The sequence below is a fragment of the Triturus cristatus genome, chromosome 2_2 (assembly GCF_964204655.1).
Source record: "Triturus cristatus chromosome 2_2, aTriCri1.1, whole genome shotgun sequence".
NCBI lineage: Eukaryota > Metazoa > Chordata > Amphibia > Caudata > Salamandridae > Triturus > Triturus cristatus.
In genome coordinates, this window is record NC_140582.1 from 1,162,534,360 (window position 1) to 1,162,557,842 (window position 23,483).

General features: G+C 45.0%; 1 protein-coding gene and 1 long non-coding RNA gene across 3 annotated transcripts in view; one reads left to right on the plus strand and one right to left on the minus strand.

Annotated features, from left to right (window-relative positions):
* The window catches only part of ADISSP (adipose secreted signaling protein), a 348,232-nt gene that overhangs the window by 231,072 nt on the left and 93,677 nt on the right, over window positions 1-23,483 (plus strand). Inside the window, exon 4 of the mRNA XM_085642701.1 lies at window positions 21,063-21,202. Within this exon, the coding sequence (XP_085498827.1) occupies window positions 21,063-21,202 (140 nt within the window). The remainder of the gene's footprint in view (window positions 1-21,062; window positions 21,203-23,483) is intronic.
* The window catches only part of LOC146863286 (uncharacterized), a 93,821-nt gene continuing 78,795 nt past the window's right edge, over window positions 8,458-23,483 (minus strand). The window contains exon 3 of one of the 2 annotated variants that reach the window (XR_014978234.1): window positions 8,458-9,603. This is a non-coding gene — a long non-coding RNA (uncharacterized LOC146863286). The remainder of the gene's footprint in view (window positions 9,604-23,483) is intronic. The other variant, XR_014978233.1, reaches the window with a different exon arrangement.

Consider the following 23,483-nt stretch of genomic DNA (forward strand, 5'->3'; position numbering starts at 1 on the left):
TGCCTGCAAGAAGATGTATGCCCCCAGTCCACTCACTAGAACTTTTACATCCAGCTCCAATGATTTATATATAAGAATGGAGACTCCTCCAGAGGGATGTCCCCCTTTCACCGAGGGTTCGGCTGCGGATTGTTCTACCCAATGAATGGTGGCCCGCTGCTAGGTTTCTCGCAAACAAATTATGTCCTTAGGCCATCACTCATCTAGTGCATCCTTGTCAGCCAGTAAATTGCTTAAGCCTTGCATGTTCCATAGCAGACTTGCAGGGCAAGGGTATGTGAAAAAGAAATCCTACTTATTGCTTTATGGTTCAGTGTTTCTCCCAAGTTCTTACTGGGGATTGGTGATCTTCAAGACAGGAAACATACCACCAAGTCTCGCAATTTGTTTAGGATGACAGCCTTTTGGGCGAAAGCCAGTCTACCTTTTGCCCTGCCCATAGCACATAAACTGCATTAATAACCCTAGGCAACATCTGCCGACCTTTTGAACTCTGGCTCCTTCTCTGCCTTGGTAATGTTGGATCTCTCAGCAGCATTTGACACTATGGGCCACTACCTACCGTTGAGCTGTCTCCAGGAAGTGGGAGAAACAGGCCCTTGCTTGTATAAAATCCTACTTTGCAAATCCCACTGCGGCTGTCCCCAGTTCAATCCTCCACCCACCCCTCCTCCCTTTTGAAACCTACCATCAAGTGTCAGTACCTCCAGTGAGTCTCTCATAGGTCTTTCCTGAGCCCTTTGCTCTTAAACATCTTTGTGCGTCCACTGACTCAGCTAATTCAATCCCTCGGTTTCATACCCATTAGACAATTCAGTCTCTCCAAGCTCACCCACATTGAAAGACTATATAACGCACATCATTGGATGGATGTCTCAAAATTCCCTCAATCAATGCGGACACAACCTAGATCATGCTTCTCCTTTCACAGAGACTTTCTGATCTGTCTAAACCTTTGTTCACTAGACAAGGGCCCCACTCCCATCCCAGCAGATTACATTTTTAGCATGATATGTCTTGCTTTACGCAGGTGAGAAAAATAGCTTCCGCTTGCTTTCTGATCTTTAGAACTTTAAGAAAAATGTTCCTCCACCCCCCTAAAATTTCCCGTCCTTTGTTTCTCCTGTCTCCCATACTCGGCAGACTAGACTATTACAATACTCTTTGTTGGAGGCATGTGTGGCTGTAGATTCACGTGTGTGTGTGTTGTGTTTTTGCGTGCGCACGTTGGTGTGGTTGGGTGGGTGTGTGTGTGTGCACAAACGTGGTGCGTGCGTAGTTTGTGTGTGTGGTGATGGGGCTGACTGTCCAGCCCGTGCACTGATTCAAATACTTGTCTCGGGGTTCACTCGGAGGTGCTTAGTTTGCGTTTATGTCGACAAACATAGTTTCAGATGCTTTGTACACAATACCATGGAAAGAGTTATGAAGGCTGGGAGCGAGTCCTGCACAAATCAACTCCCGGTCATTGGCCCTGTGGAGTCTTGTGGAACCCTTTGACATGTCTGCGCATCACTGCAGTGTGACGGTGCCGTGCGCTGATGCTCTCGAGGAAAATGGGCTCCTTACCCTCTGTGATGGTTTAAAAGACATTAGTAATTGTGACACCTTGGGCCCCTCTCACCCCGGGGTTCCGGGTGCCACTGCACCTATCGCACTAAAGCTTGCTGTACAGCAATTGTCGCTTCACTGCAGTGAGACTGGCGTGTGATTGTCAGACAATGGAAGAGCAGGCTCGAGCTATCATCATCAGCACAGACAATGGAAGAGCAGGCTCCAGCTATCATCATCAGCACAGACAATGGAAGAGCGGGCTCCAGCTATCATCATCAGCACAGACCATGGAAGAGCGGGCTCCAGCTATCGTCATCAGCACAGACAATGGAAGAGCGGGCTCCAGCTGTCATCAGTACAGACAATGGAAGAGCGGGCTCCAGCTGTCATCATCAGCACAGACAATGGAAGAGCGGGCTCCAGCTATCATCATCAGCACAGACAATGGAAGAGCGGGCTCCAGCTATCATCATCAGCACATACAATAGAAGAGCGGGCTCGAGCTATCATCATCAGCACAGACCATGGAAGAGCGGGCTCCAGCTATCATCATCAGCACAGACCATGGAAGAGCAGGCTCCAGCTATCATCAGCACATACAATAGAAGAGCAGGCTCCAGCTATCAGCATCAGCACAGACAATGGAAGAGCGGGCTCCAGCTATCATCATCAGCACAGACCATGGAAGAGCGGGCTCCAGCTATCATCATCAGCACAGACAATGGAAGAGCGGGCTCCAGCTGTCATCAGTACAGACAATGGAAGAGCGGGCTCCAGCTATCCTCATCTGCACAGACAATGGAAGAGCGGGCTCCAGCTATCATCGTCAGCACAGACAATGGAAGAGTGGGCTCCAGCTATCATCGTCAGCACAGACAATGGAAGAGCGGGCTCCAGCTATCATCATCAGCACAGACAATGGAAGAACGGGCTCCAGCTATCATCATCAGCACAGACAATGGAAGAGCAGGCTCCAGCTATCATCATCAGCACAGACAATGGAAGAACGGGCTCCAACTATCATAATCAGCACAGACCATGGAAGAGCGGGCTCCAGCTATCCTCATCAGCACAGACAATGGAAAAACAGGCTCCAGCTATCATCATCAGCACAGACCATGGAAAAACAGGCTCCAGCTATCATCAGCACAGACAATGGAAAAACAGGCTCCAGCTGTCATCAGCACAGACAATGGAAGAGCAGGCTCCAGGTGTCATCATCAGCACAGACAATGGAAGAGCGGGCTCCAACTATCATAATCAGCACAGACCATGGAAGAGCGGGCTCCAGCTGTCATCAGTACAGACAATGGAAGAGCACGCTCCAGCTATCATCATCAGCACAGACAATGGAAGAGCAGGCTCCAGCTATCATCATCAGCACAGACAATGGAAGAGCAGGCTCCAGCTATCATCATCAGCACAGACCATGGAAGAGCGGGCTCCAGCTATCAGCATCAGCACAGACCATGGAAGAGCGGGCTCCAGCTATCATCATCAGCACAGACAATGGAAGAGCGGGCTCCAGCTGTCATCAGCACAGACAATGGAAGAGCGGGCTCCAGCTATCATCATCAGCACAGACAATGGAAGAGCAGGCTCCAGCTATCATCATCAGCACAGACAATGGAAGAGCGGGCTCCAGCTGTCATCATCAGCACAGACAATGGAAGAGCAGGCTCCAGCTATCATCATCAGCACAGACAATGGAAGAGCGGGCTCCAGCTGTCCTCATCAGCACAGACAATGGAAGAGCAGGCTCCAGCTATCATCATCAGCACAGACCATGGAAGAGCGGGCTCCAGCTATCATCATCAGCACAGACAATGGAAGAGCGGGCTCCAGCTATCATCATCAGCACAGACAATGGAAGAACGGGCTCCAGCTATCCTCATCAGCACAGACAATGGAAAAACAGGCTCCAGCTGTCATCAGCACAGACAATGGAAAAACGGGCTCCAGCTATCATCATCAGCACAGACAATGGAAGAGCGGGCTCCAGCTGTCATCAGCACAGACAATGGAAGAGCGGGCTCCAGCTATCATCATCAGCACAGACAATGGAAGAACGGGCTCCAACTATCATAATCAGCACAGACCATGGAAGAACGGGCTCCAACTATCATAATCAGCACAGACCATGGAAGAGCGGGCTCCAGCTATCCTCATCAGCACAGACAATGGAAAAACAGGCTCCAGCTATCATCATCAGCACAGACCATGGAAAAACAGGCTCCAGCTATCATCAGCACAGACAATGGAAAAACAGGCTCCAGCTGTCATCAGCACAGACAATGGAAGAGCAGGCTCCAGGTGTCATCATCAGCACAGACAATGGAAGAGCGGGCTCCAGCTATCATCATCAGCACAGACAATGGAAGAGCGGGCTCCAGCTGTCATCAGTACAGACAATGGAAGAGCACGCTCCAGCTATCATCATCAGCACAGACAATGGAAGAGCAGGCTCCAGCTATCGTCATCAGCACAGACCATGGAAGAGCGGGCTCCAGCTGTCCTCATCAGCACAGACAATGGAAGAGCAGGCTCCAGCTATCATCATCAGCACAGACCATGGAAGAGCGGGCTCCAGCTATCATCATCAGCACAGACAATGGAAGAGCGGGCTCCAGCTATCATCATCAGCACAGACAATGGAAAAACAGGCTCCAGCTGTCATCAGCACAGACAATGGAAAAACGGGCTCCAGCTATCATCATCAGCACAGACAATGGAAGAGCGGGCTCCAGCTGTCATCAGCACAGACAATGGAAGAGCGGGCTCCAGCTATCATCATCAGCACAGACAATGGAAGAGCAGGCTCCAGCTATCATCATCAGCACAGACAATGGAAGAGCGGGCTCGAGCTATCATCATCAGCACAGACCATGGAAGAGCGGGCTCCAGCTATCGTCATCAGCACAGACAATGGAAGAGCGGGCTCCAGCTGTCATCAGTACAGACAATGGAAGAGCAGGCTCCAGCTATCATCATCAGCACAGACAATGTAAGAGCGGGCTCCAGCTATCATCATCAGCACAGACAATGGAAGAGCGGGCTCCAGCTATCATCATCAGCACAGACAATGGAAGAGCGGGCTCCAGCTATCATCATCAGCACAGACCATGGAAGAGCGGGCTCCAGCTATCATCATCAGCACAGACAATGGAAGAGCGGGCTCCAGCTATCATCATCAGCACAGACAATGGAAAAACAGGCTCCAGCTGTCATCAGCACAGACAATGGAAAAACGGGCTCCAGCTATCATCATCAGCACAGACAATGGAAGAGCGGGCTCCAGCTGTCATCAGCACAGACAATGGAAGAGCGGGCTCCAGCTATCATCATCAGCACAGACAATGGAAGAGCAGGCTCCAGCTATCATCATCAGCACAGACAATGGAAGAGCGGGCTCGAGCTATCATCATCAGCACAGACCATGGAAGAGCGGGCTCCAGCTATCATCATCAGCACAGACCATGGAAGAGCAGGCTCCAGCTATCATCAGCACATACAATAGAAGAGCAGGCTCCAGCTATCATCATCAGCACAGACAATGGAAGAGCAGGCTCCAGCTATCATCATCAGCACAGACAATGGAAGAGCAGGCTCCAGCTATCGTCATCAGCACAGACAATGGAAGAGCGGGCTCCAGCTGTCATCAGTACAGACAATGGAAGAGCAGGCTCCAGCTATCATCATCAGCACAGACAATGTAAGAGCGGGCTCCAGCTATCATCATCAGCACAGACAATGGAAGAGCGGGCTCGAGCTATCATCATCAGCACAGACCATGGAAGAGCAGGCTCCAGCTATCATCATCAGCACAGACAATGGAAGAGCAGGCTCCAGCTATCATCATCAGCACAGACAATGGAAGAGCGGGCTCGAGCTATCATCATCAGCACAGACCATGGAAGAGCGGGCTCCAGCTATCGTCATCAGCACAGACAATGGAAGAGCGGGCTCCAGCTGTCATCAGTACAGACAATGGAAGAGCAGGCTCCAGCTATCATCATCAGCACAGACAATGGAAGAGCGGGCTCGAGCTATCATCATCAGCACAGACAATGGAAGAGCGGGCTCCAGCTATCATCATCAGCACAGACCATGGAAGAGCGGGCTCCAGCTATCATCATCAGCACAGACGATGGAAGAACAGGCTCCAGCTATCATCATCAGCACAGACAATGGAAGAAAGGGCTCCAGCTATCATCATCAGCGCAGACAATGGAAGAACAGGCTCCAGCTATCATCATCAGCACAGACAATGGAAGAGCGGGCTCCAGCTATCAGCATCAGCACAGACAATGGAAGAGTGGGCTCCAGCTATCGTCATCAGCACAGACCATGGAAAAGCAGGGTCCAGCTATCATCGTCAGCACGGACAATGGAAGAACAGGCTCCAGCTATCATCATCAGCACAGACAATGTAAGAGCGGGCTCCAGCTATCATTATCAGCACAGACAATGGAAGAGCGGGCTCCAGCTATCATCATCAGCACAGACAATGGAAGAGCAGGCTCCAGCTATCATCATCAGCACAGACAATGTAAGAGCGGGCTCCAGCTATCATTATCAGCACAGACAATGGAAGAGCGGGCTCCAGCTATCATCATCAGCACAGACAATGGAAGAGCAGGCTCCAGCTATCATCATCAGCACAGACAATGGAAGAGCGGGCTCCAGCTATCATCAGCACAGGCAATGGAAGAGCGGGCTCCAGCTATCAGCATCAACACAGACAATGGAAGAGCGGGCTCCAGCTATCAGCATCAGCACAGACAATGGAAGAGCGGGCTCCAGCTATCATCAGCACATGACCCGCAGCCTGACATTTACTATGCAAAGCATCGACAGATCTTTTCCCGCAAGCACAAAGTACACGATGGAGATGGGTGTCTGCTTAGCGCTTTACTATATTTAGAAGCCTACATCTGATTTCAGATATGTTCATGACACTGTAAAATACCAACCTGATATTCCGCTGCTCGCCTCCCTGCACCAGGGGCTGTATGTTGGTCCTTCCAGGGTGTGCCTGGATCCAGTGTGGCCTCAGTAATTCAGGACCACACTTTTAATGGTAACAGCTCAGTGGTAGCAGTATATCCTAAAATGTACCCTTGTATTCGTTATAAAGATATTGCAAGTCACCGAGGACTACCTTATCGTATAGACGAACCAAGCTGAGTACTGTTATAAGTTCATGCAACGCAGAGGTGGTTTTCTAAGTCCTTGTAATGTACCCTATGGAGTGTTTTAGTTCCTCACAAAACATAGATTTGAGTAGGATGCATGAGGAAGAAGTGAGGTTCGGGGGGCATTTTTACTGAGTGAATAATGTGCTTGCAATCAAAACGTGTCTAAAGCCATCTTGGCTCTAGACTTAGGATAAAAAAGTGAGTGAGCTACATGAACTTGGACAACAAAACAGTTAACAAATTACGTATGGTGTCGGAGGCTTTCGGAAACCTCTGTGGTTGGCAGTCAGCCCAAGTGCCAAAGATGGGTTTTTCTGCTGCTGGAGACTGTAAACTGAGAGAGCCCAGCCGCCAAGGTGAATGATTTTGAAACCTTGAAGAGTGAAAAGGAGTAAGGAGATGGAGAAGCAGGGGACATATCGGAATCATGCATTTGGGCCTAATCCCTCTACAAACACTGGCAATGCCAATAGGTCTGGATTCAAAGAAATGTTGTATGAAAATGTGCTCTTTTACAGGTAAATAGCTTGGGAATAGATTTGTATTTGTGTGGAAATAAATAATTGTGGAATAAAATTAATGTGGGTTTAAAGGTCAGGTGGCAGCTGTACTGACAAGCCAAGCCTAAAATTTCATGTAGGTTAATGACTGCCCCCTCTCAACTGTGCTGCTGCCAGAGAAAAACAACATGAATTGTCTAGTAATCGAACACTCTTAATAGCATTCCAGTATAATTTGTGTGCCCCTTAAAGTTGAGGCTTAGGCGCTGAATAAATAAAATGGTCACATTTGCGCAGTGGCCAGAGCTTTTTAGGTCTCGCCTGAGCCAGCGCATGGGCTGCTCTGCGAGACATTTAGTAAGTGGGCTTTTAAAAGTCCTAACACATGCTTTTGCTGGCCTCAAGCTTGCAGTTACGCGCGCGTGCTAGCCGCCATCTGGCTTTCTGTCATGGCTCATTAAGCCTTACAGCGCGTGAATCATGCTCCTCCACCCCCTTGCTCTCTGCTCGCACTACCCCCTCCCTCCTTGTCAGCTTCATGGCAGACTCTACTGTTTACTTCAAGGCTTATTTCAAATCGGACATTGATCACGCGCACAAAGTAAACATTATTGAAAACCTTAGGAAATATTGATGAGCCCTGCTTTCACTTTTGCCACAGCGCGCCCACTTGCTCCGCCCTCTTCATCTCCTTTTTGAAGTCCGCTTTTTTTTCTTCCTATTTATTTACTTTTCTTTAAGCAGCAACAATGGTGGCTGCGTGGGTATGCGCAGCTTGCCAAACTCTTTGCCGCTCTCTCCCGTGATGTTGTACTAACTCCGTGCAGCGCCCGCATTATGGACGTTGCGCTAGAACTTTTAAATATGCTCCGTTTCCACCCCCCACTGCACAGACGCCACATATCATGGTTCAATAAGCGGGCGCCATGTGCAATTGTTCCCCGTCCCCCATTCATCTCTTCCAGCACGCTCTCTGCTTAATTTCACCTACAGACTAAGCTTCCGACCATTTCTGGCCTGTGAAACGAAGTGACTGTAACCGAGGCCACATCTACTGGGGTGCACTAATGAGTCTCATGGGCTATTTCAGTTCACACCGGGTGGCGCTGTGGTCCTGCTTTCTGCTGACTCTAGACGTGCTGGGTTCTCATGCACCAACCCCCCCCCCCCCTCCCCACCCCCCCCCGTAATAATTCACACCCTTGTTGTAAGCGGTCTGTTTTTAATGAGCAATAAACCAGAGATTCTGCTCCAGCCTGCCGGCCTCTCTTCTCCCCTAGATTGGCTTGTCTGTGCTCACCTTTTTCAATCACTATCCCGAAATGTGTAACATTTAGATGGTCCCTGCTGTCATTTCAGGGGACTCAGCTTGATATTTGACTGACTCTATCCCAGCCCTTCTGTCTGCTATGCGTTCTGCCTTGACGTGACAGGTTCTGACCTAGCATAATAGGACTTCCAGGGTCCATGCTGAGATGTTATTGACTCTGCAGTTATTCTCAGGCATCCTTTTAAGAGGATTTGTCCTGAAATCTCAGACTCCTCCCCAGCCTAACCCGTCTTTTGATTTAGCTTTTTGTCCATAAACTGTCCTGTTCCCTTGGCCTTGCTAATTCTTTTCATTTTATGCTGGCTGAAATGACTTCTAAAACTAGCTTCCGCTGCACTTTGTGGCATTCTCAAATACGTCACTTGACAGCTTGACCTTCTAAATGCGGAAGTCAGAATTTCCAGCCCTGAGGTTTTCAGAAAGGCCGCACATTGAGGATGGACAGGAAACAGCAGGGATTCAAGGTCTGAGTAAGCATGTTGCTTATGGTCAATGCCTGTCCTGCTGCTTGAGATAATTACCTACTATCGTAGCTCTGCTGACGTTGAACATTGATATATTTATATAAAATAATTATTTGTTTTTTATCGATGCCTAAGTGCCACACTCTAGTCCACTGTACGGTCCCCTGTAACATGTCAACTCTGTTCTGCCAGCAGCCAGTCACGTGGTGTGAGTCATATTTCGCCAGTGCAGCTTCAGACAGTACTAGTTGTGCATTTTTGTAGGCACCACGCTGTTTTCTGAGGGCTCCCGTTCCGTCTCCCAAAACCCTGCAGATAGTTAAGTTCAGCCAATTCCAATAATGTTATTGTTCCTCATCGTCGCAGATCTCTTCTAGGGCTTATGACCGGCACCTCCCTTGCTCATGTCCAGAGATCCAACTTCAAACTGATCAGTCTCAGGAAACAGTTGCAAACCTTTCATCTTCTACAAATTAGTTCTGTATTTGTTCTCCTTTCTCCGTGTCTCTGCGTTAGCACTTGTTCTTGAGGGCCGATCAACACGGTATTAGTGCACTCTACAAATAGAGTAAAGTTAAAAAATATATCAGACCTCAGAAGTTGATGCAAGAAAACATTACCACTCATTTAACATGACGGAGAGATTCAAGGGAAGTTACTCTTCTATCAAAGTGATTAGGAAGCTTTGAAGAAAGTGGATGGCAGAAACAATGACTCTCGGTGACAGGCTTGAAAAGAGGACAGGGGAACATGGGTGCAGGGCTTAGCAATAGCCTCCGGAACAGGCTGTCTCAAGGCCTGGGGAACATGAAGACTTGGGAGGACAAGCATTGGCATAGTCAATAGGTCTTGCCTTTGGGACCTTATAAGTGTTTAGCCATGCAACAGTTGATGTTGTTGCACCAAGGATATTGTGCTGCATAACTAAATACTTATAAGGTCCCAAAAGCGAGACCTATTGGCTATGCCAATGGTTGTTTTGCGTGGAAGCAAACAACTTCTTTCTAATCAAAACTTGTACTCCTGGCTCCAAACATGTGGGCATAGCCAACGCTCCTTACTAATGATGCTCACATAATTGTCCGGCGACAGCTGTGCTGTCAAGCCAGACCATAAAGAGGGCTGAAGGACTAAATAAGGGATCTTGTTTTGAATCCGTTTAGCCACAGGAGTGTGCGTCGGGAAACAGAGACATGATCTTTGCTAACATTAAAAACTAACCCAACAGCGAAGTTCTGATCTCTTTTGCTACCTTTGGATCAGTACAGCAGGGTTCCCTTTTAGCGGATATTCTCATAGTCTGTTTTGGAGCAAGCTGCTGCTGTTACAGCGGGTGCTAGCAGATCCCTCTCCAATTGAATGCTGTCTATCAGAATGAAAGATTCCATTTTTTGCATTGGTGATCCGGGATGCTGGAGGCCATATTTGGCTAGGCCGAACCACATGATTCCGCAAGCTGCACGCGCACAAGTTCAACACCTCAGTCCTGTTTGCATTCAGCTTCAACAAATAACTGGTCGCTCTGGCCTAGGATCTGGGGAGTATGTTGAGGACCAGTATGAGATGGAGGTCAAGTCAAAGCACAGGATGCTCCGCATGTCATTTGCATAAAAAATCTTTTAATAATTGACAGCGGCTGCATAGAGATGTTGTATACTATGGGGTACAAGGATGAGTCACTAGGAACTCAAGCAAAGACTGGCATTTGCTTTGAGCAGGAAGGCGGGTGTGACAATTAGCATCACCAGATGGCACCGCTTCATGCAAGCCTACCACCACCACTGTGTCGAAATGGAATGGTCCACCGTATGAGCGCCAGTGGATAGATCTACGACAGGTTTCTCCAATGAGTAGCTCGTGAGCTACTGGTGCTATCCAGATACCTGAAAATAGCTCTCCTGTGGGCAGCCCAGAGAACCAAATTAAAAGCTTTTACTTGTTTGAATTAATGTGTATACCAAAATTGAAAGTCATGTATTCAAGACAAAAGTGTGTATATTTTCAGAATTTATAAGCTGATGTTTGGAGAAGAATGGTTGAATTTCTAAAATATATTTAAAGCTGATATTTTAGTGGGGGAAAAAAATCAAACTGTGTTGAGGAGACTGTTGCTAATATTAAGGTGCTACGGCCATTGCCGATATGGTTGGTATGCATTGCCCCTGTAGAGGCATCCATACTGACCAAGCATTTTTTACATTACTGCTGGCAACCATGCCTGATGCACTGATCACTGCTGGCACTCCTGCATGGGGTGGCCACCAAGCAACCTTGTCTGATGTGGTTACTGTTACTTCTCTAATAATAGTAGCTCGGGAGGATTTTCATTTAACATGAGTAGGTCTTGTTGCAGAAAAGGTTGGAGACCCCTGATCTAAGATAATACGGTTTGCATGGTTGACGGATAACAAGGTTCGACTCATCCAGAACGGTAGCTAGTGTGGTTACTTTTCCCCATACCTGGATGAAAGCCCGTCTGCAAGAAATCAAGGATGTTCTTTGTCTGCAAGTAATCGGAGTCCGCTTGCCAGGTACATTTTGACAAGATTGGTGAGCTCTGGTAAGAGGATAATGATCTAGTAATTAGTCTTGATGCTTGAATCTAAACTGGGCTTTTGGTGTTACCTTTAAAGTGTCCAGGTCTTGGATTCTTAAAGTTTTTTAAATTTTATTTTGCTTTTTTGTTTTTTATATAGTGCAAAACGTGCTGCAAATAACAGTAAACTGCTTTACAAATAAAATTCTTTTGATTGCGCCAGGAGCTTCTTATAGGTCCTGTTTATAGAATGGTATTCTGCACATGCGTTCCGGTTACACCCAAGTTACAGAAACGGGAATTAATGGATCAAGGCGATACATGGATTTGAAAGCGCACTAGACTGCACACTGTGTGGTTTTTGTTACATGGCATATATTTTTACTCAATAAAATTGATCATATTTAGCATTTTGATTAGGAGTATTGTGTATACCTTTTATACCGGATGTTGTTGTTTTTATTTCATCTTACTCACTGGGTAAATTCCTGCTTGGCAAGCTGGGTGCGCCTCCTTCCCTAAGCGTAGGTCTATATGTGATTGTTAAACACTTGCGCCGAGGATGCCTGGGTTGTCGCCAGCAGGGGTCTCACATTGCCCCTACAAATAGCAAATGTAGCTTCGGAGTTAGAGGGAGGGGGGTTCAAAAATACACCTTCTCGTAGGATAGAGCAGTAGATAAAATAAAAGTAGGCGAAAGTAAGCGAGATGGTGTGAAAGGCAGGCCCTGGATGAGAGTGATGCAGTGGAGGGTAAGGGAACGGGGGGAAAAGAGATGAAGTGGAAGATGGGAATGGAGGAAACGTAGGAGATATGTGGACTGAGGTAAACAAAAGTGCAGAGAGAATGAGACCAGAAGGGGAGAAAATAGGTGTGTGGTTGAGATGCAAATTTTTCTCTCACAATACCCCACTTATTTAGTTTGTGCCGTATTGAGACATTTGCATAGTTCTTACGCTAAATCTCTCAAAGAATTTGCACATTGCATTGATATCCCCTTACTCTCACATTCACAGTGCTCTCATGAGGCATATCTGTACTAACCTGCCATATGCACCTGTTTCCTTCCGACATCCACAGAGCTATCACAGTGCCCTCCGTTATCCCTTCCACTATGTATCCAAACATTTGCAAATTCCATACACACATCTATCCTTACCTGCAACATGCATTGCTGTCCCCATAGGACTGGGACTCCAAGCATTCCTCCAAGGCACCTCTGTTAAGATCTGCGCCCTGGACTGCTATCGCAGTACAAGGACATCTCAAGAGCTCTCATGTTGCACCTGTGTATTAAACGAAGTCAGGGAATAAATGCAAAGCTTCTAGAAAAATAAACTGTAAAACCGCCTTTGTGTGCATCCCTTAGACTTCCACAGGAGCATTGTGCATTAATTGTGTGAGATTCCCTCCAGCATTAACTAGACTCCGTGTTCAGATCTGAGCTCGTATTGAGACCAGAACCACCGCCAACTGGAGGGAGGGGGTCTGACTTGCGTGCGACCACCCTTACAGGACACACCACATCCCGTTACCTTTCAGATGGACAGTTGAAGGCCTAGCGTTTGAAGGACAGCTGCGACCGATGATGGGAGCTATTTGTAATAATCCACCAGTTACAGAGAAGGAAGAAGAGTTGGATGAATATGAGACCCCCAAAGGATACTCCTAGCTAAAGCCTAAGTCTTTGCTGCCTGATGTCATTGTGTCAATTTACAACCTGGTGACTATTATTACAAATATATTTTTTTAACTTGCACAAAATTGAGTTTTGTCTGTGGTCTGGAAAAACCAGAGCCCTTTGATGCAAATTTATTTTTCTGTTTGTGAAAAGCAAGCACCACATGAGTACAAATGAGCACTATCAGAGCTGGTGGCCCAACGGCTATCAATAAAAAGGTTGTGTAACTTCTCAGAGCCTCGTCCAGTAGCTTCTGGCAAGTAAAGAAACAAGGATCCCAAGCTAATCTTGAAAGAAAATATTTAGTGGCTGCTGCAGGCACCAGTATTGATTTCACAGTAAGCGGATGTTGTGCTCACTGTAGCCTCTGATGGCAGAACAAAGATAAGAGGTGAAGCCAGTAATGAAGGACAGGTGGGAAGCTTGTTTCATGTGCCCTGCGCTGATTTTAGGGATTAATCTAATGGAGCAGTGCTGAAGACTCAGACTTGGCTTAAGTCCATAAAGCTTGGCCTGGATGACCACTCCAGATACAGAACATGTCTCATGATGTCATAAATCTCAGGAGATAGAAGCTTTACAGCCGATAGCAGCACCACGCAAGAAACTGTGGTCATTGTTGTTTTGAGTCTGCCACGCATTTCAGGGATTCGCATCCCACAGATCCATCACCAAAGCCAGGAGATGAGCGCGGCAAGGGAGATCACAGACTGAATAATATGCCCGATTCTGAAGTGTTTCTTCTGGTTTTTGCACCCTGGTCTCATTGCATTGCACAAATTGGTGCAAACTTTGGAAAGGCATGGGCATAGTTTTGAAGTCTGAGAGAATCTGCCGATAATACCACACAAAAAGGATTGTTAGAACTGATGAGACTTACTTAGTCTACTTTTCAACAATGTTCTTCAGGGCTATGCCGATCATCAGCTTCAGTACCGAAGGCCGGTGGATTGGCCATCGTTTTTCTGTGTAACTGCTAGAAGTTCATGAAGGGGATTTTCATAACATGCCTGTAAACTCAGAATCCTATTTTATCCCAGAACTTAACACTGGGTTACCTATAGTGATGTAATATCTCCAAGCGCATACAAAAGTGTATCTTGCAGAAGATCGCTGTTGATTTGTTCAGAACTTATGCTAGTTGTTCTGTTGTACAAAGTGCTATATTCAGATTTCCTGAAGAATTTCACTGAAAGAATCTAGTTGTCCTCATTTTTCGAACACCATTGCAGGCCAGATGATAGCTCTGTGTACAGTAGGATTTTACCTTGGCATAACTCATGACTTGTTAGTAAAGCGCACACTGTGCAACCTAATTCCTTATGTGCATTCTTGGGAAACAATTGTATTGTTCTTTGAGTAAGATGGTGGTCTGTAGTGGTCATTCTGTTTGGGCCTTCTAGACTCAGGTGGCTATCATTGTCTTACTGCAACATATTGTTTCACGTTACAAAATTTGACCTTTTTATTTTTATTGAGACTCAAATCTTATACCAAATCCGTGCGTCTATACATACCCTGTAGATAGAGTGGGTGAGTGATGAGTCTCACAATAAAGTGCATCACTTTGGTGAAATTTGGTATGTTTAGCTGAACATCATTCCAGAGGTAGGATTGAGTAACCCTGAAGACTTTAGTTTCTTGTTTTGCTTTTAATTCTGGGGATAACAAATAGGGTGGTTTGGTCTAAGTGGTGTAGATATATTGGTTGTTAGTGACTACTTTTCTTTTATTTTTGTGAGTTTAGAACTCTCCAGGCATTTGCAAGTATGTCACAATGTTTTTAGGGTGGTTTTGGCCTATACAGGAAGCCACCGCGAGCATTCAAGTTTTGATGTGGTCGACTTGTTTTTCCAAGATGAAAATGAGTATTGCTGCTGGATTCTAGTAGGTTTAGATTCTCATTTCGAATGCAATGTATTTAGATTTGCTGCAATGTCGATGAAAATTAAATATTCCACATTTCTTTCTGCTGTGAAGATAGGTAGGGTTTTTGAGCAGTTTCCTCTGGAAGAAGGTGGATTTCTATTCTATTCTATTCTTTATTGTTTTATTTTATTTTTATTTTCGGAGTTTTGTATAGCACGAACAAGACACAATATAGGGTAATGGAGCACTTCACAGTAAAGAGTAAAACAAATTCAAGATAGTATATTAGGGTCCTAGACAGAATGAAATTATGTACACATGAATAACGGATAGGTACAATACGATAAAGACATGTTAAGAAGACATAGTACTTCAGTACCGGGCATTATTGCAAATTTCAGTACAGTCAAATCTTATTTGTCAGGCAGTCTACACAAGGAATCATGGAGATGAGTTTAGAATAGCGGACTTGGTAAGAAGTAAGTAGAGATGTACAAGATGTTAGAACTTCCTCAAGAAACAGTGATTGAAGGAGTGTGGCGAGTCATTCAAGAGAGGGGCAAGTCGAGAGGAGATAAGTTGAAGTTTCAGGAGTCAATTGCTAAGGATTTAAGGGAGAAATTTGCTCATCAGAAAGGTTTGAGTTTCCGTTTTGAATGTTGAGGTAGAAGAGATTCTTCTGATGCTCGGGGGGAGAGAGTTCCAAATTCTTGGTGCAGCTCCAGAGAATGTTTTTATCTTGCTGAAGCAGGAAGGTTTTAAGAGCAGATTGTCGGAGCTCCTGGTGAGTCTGTTTCCACCCGATAGTGCAAGTTTCTGGGCTAAGTATTCGAGTGTCTTGTACTGTAAGGCTTTATGAGTAATGCAGGCCATCTTTATCTGTATTCCCGCTTCATAGGGCAACCCGTTGAGTGCTTTCAGGTATGGCGAGATGTGGTCAAATTTTCTAGAACCTGTTAAGAGTCTTGTGTCTGCATAGAGGCAAGTTTTTAAAGGTGCTGTGGAGATCTTGGGAAGTCCTGATAGAGTTGTACATCTGTATTCCAGCCTCGAGATGACTAGCGCTTGAACTGCAGTTTTGAGGTCCGGTGTCTCGATGAATGGTTTCATTTTTCTGAGATAGCTGAGGTGAAAACTGGCATTTTTAGCTAGCATGTTGATGTGTGTTTGCATGTTTTGCTTCTTATCGAGCGTGATTCTAAGTGATTTGGTGGAGTCTACTAGGATCAGGGTACAGTTTAGAGCAGTGATCATCTTGGTCCAGTCCAACCACGTCGTAGATTTCTTTTTTGGGGTGGCAAATCAGAATGAATTCCGTTTTTTGCGAGTTTAGCTTAAGGTGGTTGGTGGTTAGCTAGTGTACTGTCTTTTCAAGAACATGATTCATCAACTTGATCTCTTCAAGGGAGGTGACCTTGATATACAACTGTGTGTCATCTGCGTACATATGGAAGGAGATATTCGACTGTTGTAGTGAAATCACTATTCTAGGCAATTTATAGAGCGCATGGCTACTCAAAAGGCCTCCCAGTGCTAAACAACCCAACAGACCCTAATCCATCAGCGACTCGGAAGTAGGAAACCTCATGACAGGCCAAAACCTTAATTAGACTAATAACCATACCTTCAACATCTTCCTTAAGTTTAGTTCATTTTCAATTTTGCGTATCCTGATCGGTAAGGAAAGTTAAGGGGTCAGACGGGAGCAGAAGCGACCTCCCCTTCTCGTCTTTTGGACCTTTGAAATCCCCATAAACAATGAATTTGTGGACCTCAAGACTCTTGCAGGAATATAGGGCTGCAAAAAAGACTGTATCAGTTGAGAGTCTTAAATGTTATCCTTTGTTTGATTGTTAGCCAATGTAATGAGGTCAACGAATTTGAGACTGAGTGATGCCTAGGAACCTGTAATAGGAGGCAGGCAGCAGCATTTTGCACTACCTTTGATCTTTTGACTTTGTATAGTGGACAACCACGATAGAGAGAATTCCCATAGAAAGATTTGACGGGACAAGAGCGTGTACAATTAACCTTCGGGAGGAAAAATGTAAGGGGTATAGTATCTTTCTAAGAATTCTCAGCATTCCATAACAGTTCCCTGCAACCTTCCTAGCTTGAGTCTCAAAAGAACATTTGCAGTCCATCCAAATGCCAAGTTTTGTTTTATCAAAGTGTTAGGGGTGAGAGGAATTCCTAGAGATTCTGGCCAACCGACAAAAGTCCAGCTGTTGAAGACATTACCAACTACCTTGACCTTGTTTTTCTCACTATTACGTTTGAGGCAGCAATTAGCCATTCAATTCACTACTTCTTTGAAGCAGGTTCCAAGTTAATGCGCGTTTGAGTGGTTCTCTGGAGTAATACATTACTATTTGGGTGTCATCAGCTTGGGTAACTATTGTAAGACTGCAAGCTTGTACGATCTCGGACAGAAGGTGCACATAAATGTTAGATAGTCGGGCTCAAAGAGGAACCCTGAGGCACTCCACAATTCAAGGAGCATATCTCAGAGTAGCATGGTTTGTCAAATACCTGAGCGCTTCTGCCCCCAAGAAATGTTGTGAGCCAGTTTAGAGCAAGATGACTCACACCCACACTTTCAAGTCTCTGAATCAGGACTGGGTGGGTTACGGTATAAAACGCCGCACTTAGATCTAGTAATCTAGCTGCTGCTGAGCAACTTTGATCACAGACCATTTTGAGTACATCCACGGCTGCAAGTAGTATCGTCTGAGTACTGTGCCCCGATCTAAAACCTGTTTGTGTAGGGTGCAGGATCTCATTGGTTTCCAAGAATTATGATCAGTGCTGATTGACCTGTTTCTCCAGCATCTTCCCAACCCCTGAGTGTAGGGAAATTGGTCTGTAATTTTCGACTAACAATGGATCCTTGGTGGTTTAATGTTTTTTTTTTTTTTTTTTTTTTTTTTTTTTACAGTGGTTTTACCACTGCCTGTTTCCAAGGAGATGGAACTACTCCACTCCTTAAAGAAAGATTAAGCAACTCTTGTAATACTGGATTGATGACTTTCACCCCCTGCTTCAAAATAATGGAGGAGCTGGTCTAGTGGTGAGCCTGATTTTGACCAAATTGATTAAGATGTTCTGCACTAATAGACGGAAAGGTGAAAGGAACTCCCTGGGAAGCCTAGGTTGCAAGGCGAAATTAGCAACTATGAATACTTAGTCTTGTCATTAAGTGATAGCTATGTCTGTGAACTTTAAAAAAAAAAAAAAGTATATATGAAATTCGCCAAATCATTGCAACATGCCACCGAAAGTGAGGGTACAGAACTACTAGATGAGGGATCTGTTAAGGATTTTACTCTTTAAACAGTTTTCTGGCTTAATTTGAAGCTTCGTCTATTTTGGATGCATAGTAAGGAGACTGGAACTTTTAACCCTTTAATGGTACTTTTTACAGATTTTTTGTAAGCCAGTTTACTGTTGGAGTCATAAGAATTTTGTCCATTTCTTCTCTAGCTTTTTACAGTCCTTTTTTTAGCTCCAGTAAGTGATGATTAAACCATGGAGAATGTCTATTGTATTGTACGATTTATGGTTTATAAATGAAATGGTCTGGTCTAAGTAGGTCTTGATTCAATCAATTAATTTTAGTGTTGCATTAAGGATATTATCTCCTCATTCAGGTGTGGAGTTACCAGGAATGTGTTCCCATTCAATGGAGTATAGCTTGGCCCAGCTATGGTCTGTGCTGGAAGGCTGCTAATTGACTGTCCCGGCAGAATCACCGGTACCAAGTAATGATCTGACCAAATCACTGGAAGTGATTTCAGTACAAGCATATTACAAAGATTGCGGAAACAGGATCAAGAAGATGTCCTTCCTTATGTGTTGGTCCAGCAACGAGGTGGTTGCTACCATTCCCGAGTTTGGGCTCAGGCCAGTGTTCCTGATCTTGGTTTTGATTGTAATTGTCTTTGAAAATGTGGTAGGGTGGGGATAGTGCGTTCTGCTGTTTAGCCTTAGTCCTAGTTTGCTGCATTGTCAATCAGAAGGGATGTAACCTACTTTGTCCCAAGTAGGGTACAGTTACAGGCTGCAGGTTACAGCTATTACGTGGATTAATAAAAATTTCCTAAATTGCAACTCCGATAAAACAGACCTTTTACCTTTTGGGAAGAATAGCCAGTTCTCTATCTCGAGTTGGTGGCCAGACAATCATGATAGCTCCTTCATACTAAGGTGGTGAGAAACGGGGGAGTCAAGTTTGATAATGATGTGTCTTTTTATCCATGTGTTAATACCGTGCCTGGGGTATGTTTTTTTTTAATTAAGTCTTGAAAAAAGTTTTTTGACTTTCTTCCTGTTTGAGCAAGGAAGTCGGTTGTTTATGCCCTGCTTCCTGACCACTACCATTCTTGATCAAACCTCGATGTGAAGGAGGAATTAAGAAGCTGCAGGCCTCATCTCGGCATCATTAAAAAGCTTTTGCATTGTCTAGAAATCCAGCTCATGACACATTGAGTGATTAACAAGCGCCAACATAGTTAGTACTATTAAGGGGCGTTGCATAATACATCTCCTCCGTCCTACCAAAGCAAGTGGCATTTGCAGTGCAGACTGACCATGTGTTCAGCCTGACCAAGATGTCTGGAATCCTCTAGCTATGCTGTGAGAAGAACTCTGAGGTGGTAGCTGCAGCTGTTGGCAGAAAAGAGGTACCGTAAAATAAACTGTTCGCTTCATCACGGCAGTGTTATCCTTATATCATTATACCAGCCCATTGAGACATTGCCTGGAGAGAGTTGGAAGAAGGTACATTTAGTTAGTGGGAAGTAGTAAGTTAGGCTTTTTGTAGAATGTTAGAGGGACCAGAGATGACTGATGTAGTTTGCAATTCTAAATTTACATCTACACTCCATCTTTATTTAGTCATTTATCCATTCTAAGACATTGGATGGTTTCTGGAGCTCTCTACAGTAGGTCATCACTCTTGACTTGGTGGAGTTCCAGGATGGAACATTACTTGGCCTTGATGGACATCTTTGCAGTGACTTTCATAGAGCAGTGGTGCTGTGGGCGCGGGGTTCATCTTGGATTTTCTGAATACGTTTTTGCAGAAAGTAGTGATAATTGAGTACCTAGTCATGGCCTCCTGTTTCCTAAAAGACCTCGGGAGAGCAAGGGAATCCCCGTTTGTTGGCATGCTGTCTTGCTTTAGGGCGTTCCCCCTATTTCACAATTCACACCTGGCAAGCTGATGCATACCACACTGTAGAGAAACCTCTCAGTACAAATTATTCTCCAGTAATCTCTCGGCCTGTTGAAGGAATTCTAAATCCTCTGGGGTTTTGCTGTACTTGATGTTGGATTACGCAGTAGAGGAGCGGTTTAACAAATCATTGCTGCATTTAATGATGATCTACTGATCCCAATGAAAGCCGCTCCAGTGGTAGTCATTTTGAAAACATCCGGTACTGTAAGCGCCATGCCTAATCATCAATTGAGATTTAAAACCTGGCTAATTTGACCGCTCACAATTCTTTATGAATGGCTTGTGTGCTGACATTTTTTTGTTGAATTTTGGATCTGTAGTGAGATCTTGTCATATATGGAACTTTATCACAATCTTCTCAATGCTCAATAGAACACCGATATAATTAAGAATGACATCTCGGGTAGATGTCCTGAGCATTAAAATGCTTGCCTTCGTTTGCTCCTTCGGGTCGCTGCTGGTAAGTAAAATGGCATTTTCAATTTTTGGTTTAAAACATGAAATTGAATTTCGCTGTTGTGGGAGGCATTGAATTAAAACAAGTTTGAAAAAACTCAAGGTGCCAAATTAACCACGCACAGGCACAGCTATGAAGATCTAAAAATCATGTTACACGTTGATTGAAAGAGAGTTGATTTCCATCTCCTCTTAAGAAATTGATTGAAAGAGAGTTATTTTCTTCTTTTAACAGACACAAAGCATAAAATGAGCGGGGTACGCTTTGCTTCAGCACAAACTGATGAAGCCCATAACCACGTCCACTTCGAAGAGAAGCTCCATGACTCGGTTGTCATGGTCACTCAGGACGATGAGGGAAACTTCTTGGTGAAGGTAAGAATTTAAGATTACAGAGGACCAGAGCACCAGAAATGTGAAATGCAGTTATTTCGTCAGGTTAACATAGCGTCCATTGGGTTGATAAGTACATGGCAGGGGGGGAAACTAAACATATCGGTAAGCAATCAGCCATCGTATCTGACAAAGTGTAGACTCTCAGTCGTAATTGATTTCACTGTGATAATTGAGAAAGAATTTAATGCAATGACGCCAACTTGCTAATATTTCCATAAGCTCCTGAGTTGGTAAAATATGAAGTGACTGATTTCAGGTTTTGAGGGAACACAGAGGATGGAATGACAAATTCTCCTTTTCCCTCCTTCCTCATGAGTTCTCAGGCATCCCAATGTACAAGAATGACTGCATCTCCTTTCCTCCGCTAGTTCATGAGTTCTCAGGCAACCCAATGTGTAGGGTTGGGGAGGGGTGTGATCTGTGGGACAGCATGCATTAATGAGGACCAGGAAAGCCTTATTCCTGGTGGAATGAGGCACATTAATATATGGTAACTCTCCAACATTAACCAGCGAATGTTTGCAGGGGCCTTTTTGAGTGCGAGTGGGACATGTCTCACTTTTTCAGTTCATTGCTGCGCTTGAGCCCGTTCAGAGAGAGGCCTGGTGGTGGTTCCTCAGTAAATGTGAAGTATAGAGGAGCTTAACTGTTCTCAGCAAATAGATTCATGACCTTGTTACACAGCAGGCAGTGGATGAGCAGCCTGCAATGGGGCCCCCTGGTTTCACTGTCATCCTGACTGTAAACTTTCTAGAGCCAGGCTGAGGTTTGGTGTTAAACCGTGTGATTTTGTAAACCCTTAGGAACTCGTCCCCATTCACTGCTGCATATGATATGTTACATCAAATATAGAACTCTCATATTGAGACATCTTTCAAGCCTTATTTTCATGCTAGCGTTATACTATATTTATATGTCTTTGGACATATAAATCTGTAGGTCTTCGAACTCAACACCTTCTACATACTGGTCGTGCTTTTCGATTCTCGGCTTGGGGATAAAGGTTTTTTTTTTTTTTTGGGATCAGTAAGCTCCTCTCCTCTAGCCCTCCAAATTCCACCCTGGTGCAGTTTCGGTCAGTTTGTGGGTGCTAGAGACATTGTACTCCCAAGTGTCCTTGAGAGTCTCGGTGCTGGTCCAGTGGACGTTCTCTGAACCACCGACCTTCGTCCCTTATCTTTGACGCATTCCTTCCATGGATGCATTCCTTTTTCCCATTGGCTCAAGGCCTTTTCTATAGAGCCCTGTTATTCCATCACTCAACACCTGTATTGGCAAATAATGCCTGAGACGCTACCTGCATCTCATGTGTTTGGAGGCGGGCGTTATAGCATTTGCCCAAACCAAGGCTACTTTGGTGAGTAGTGGAGTTCGTTTGGCAAATACTTCGTGAACATCAGGTCTACAAACATGCTGAGGGCAAAGGATTAGCTCATGGCTAAAAGGAGTTGAGTCCCGTTTCGTTGGATTGTGTTTTTTAGGGGCGGCCAAGTTCCAGACCTGCGGCTCCCATATAGGTCCGTACAGCACAGCAGCAGTGTCTTATTCTCGTCAATGAGAAGTTTTTCTTGAATTAATGCGTGGAGACATTATCACTTCAGCTGAGCTCCCATGGATGTGCCTCATCCGTGGAGTATTTGCTGAGGTGATCAGTTGTGTATTCGTCTGCTAATAGTAAAAGCTGGTATGGCAAGATTTTTAGTTGTGGCTTCTGCCATTTTTTGTTTTCGTGTGTTCTGTTGCATAGTGAAATTTTCACCATGACCAAAGTCCACTGATCTGTAACTATAGCGCTTGGACGTCAGTAGGAAAACTCACTACAAACGTTTGATTTGTTGCCGTTCATGTTGGGTAGCAGGATAAGGAGCGCTCCGGTTTGTAGGGTGTTTCCAGAGATTGCGGACCATTTGGCGATGATTTGCAGCTCGTCCAGGGTTGAAATGTGAGGGTTCAATGTGGACATTGCATCAAATTAGAGAAAATCTTCGCCAGAAGAATATTTCAGAAAATGCAAACTGGATTTAGAGTGGAAACAAAGCCGATGATGGCATTCCATGCATGATGTTGGCTGAGCTGATCCAACATATGAATGAGACTCAAATGAAGCAATGACTGAAAGGTGTGCTGACCCCAAGACTTTTGCAGATTATTATTAATTTAAGTATTATTTTTAGTCATTACATATTTATTATATAAGGTTTGTATACAGCAAAAAAGCTCTGTCTAGGCCAGACCTAAAAATGCAGCTTCCCATAGCAGT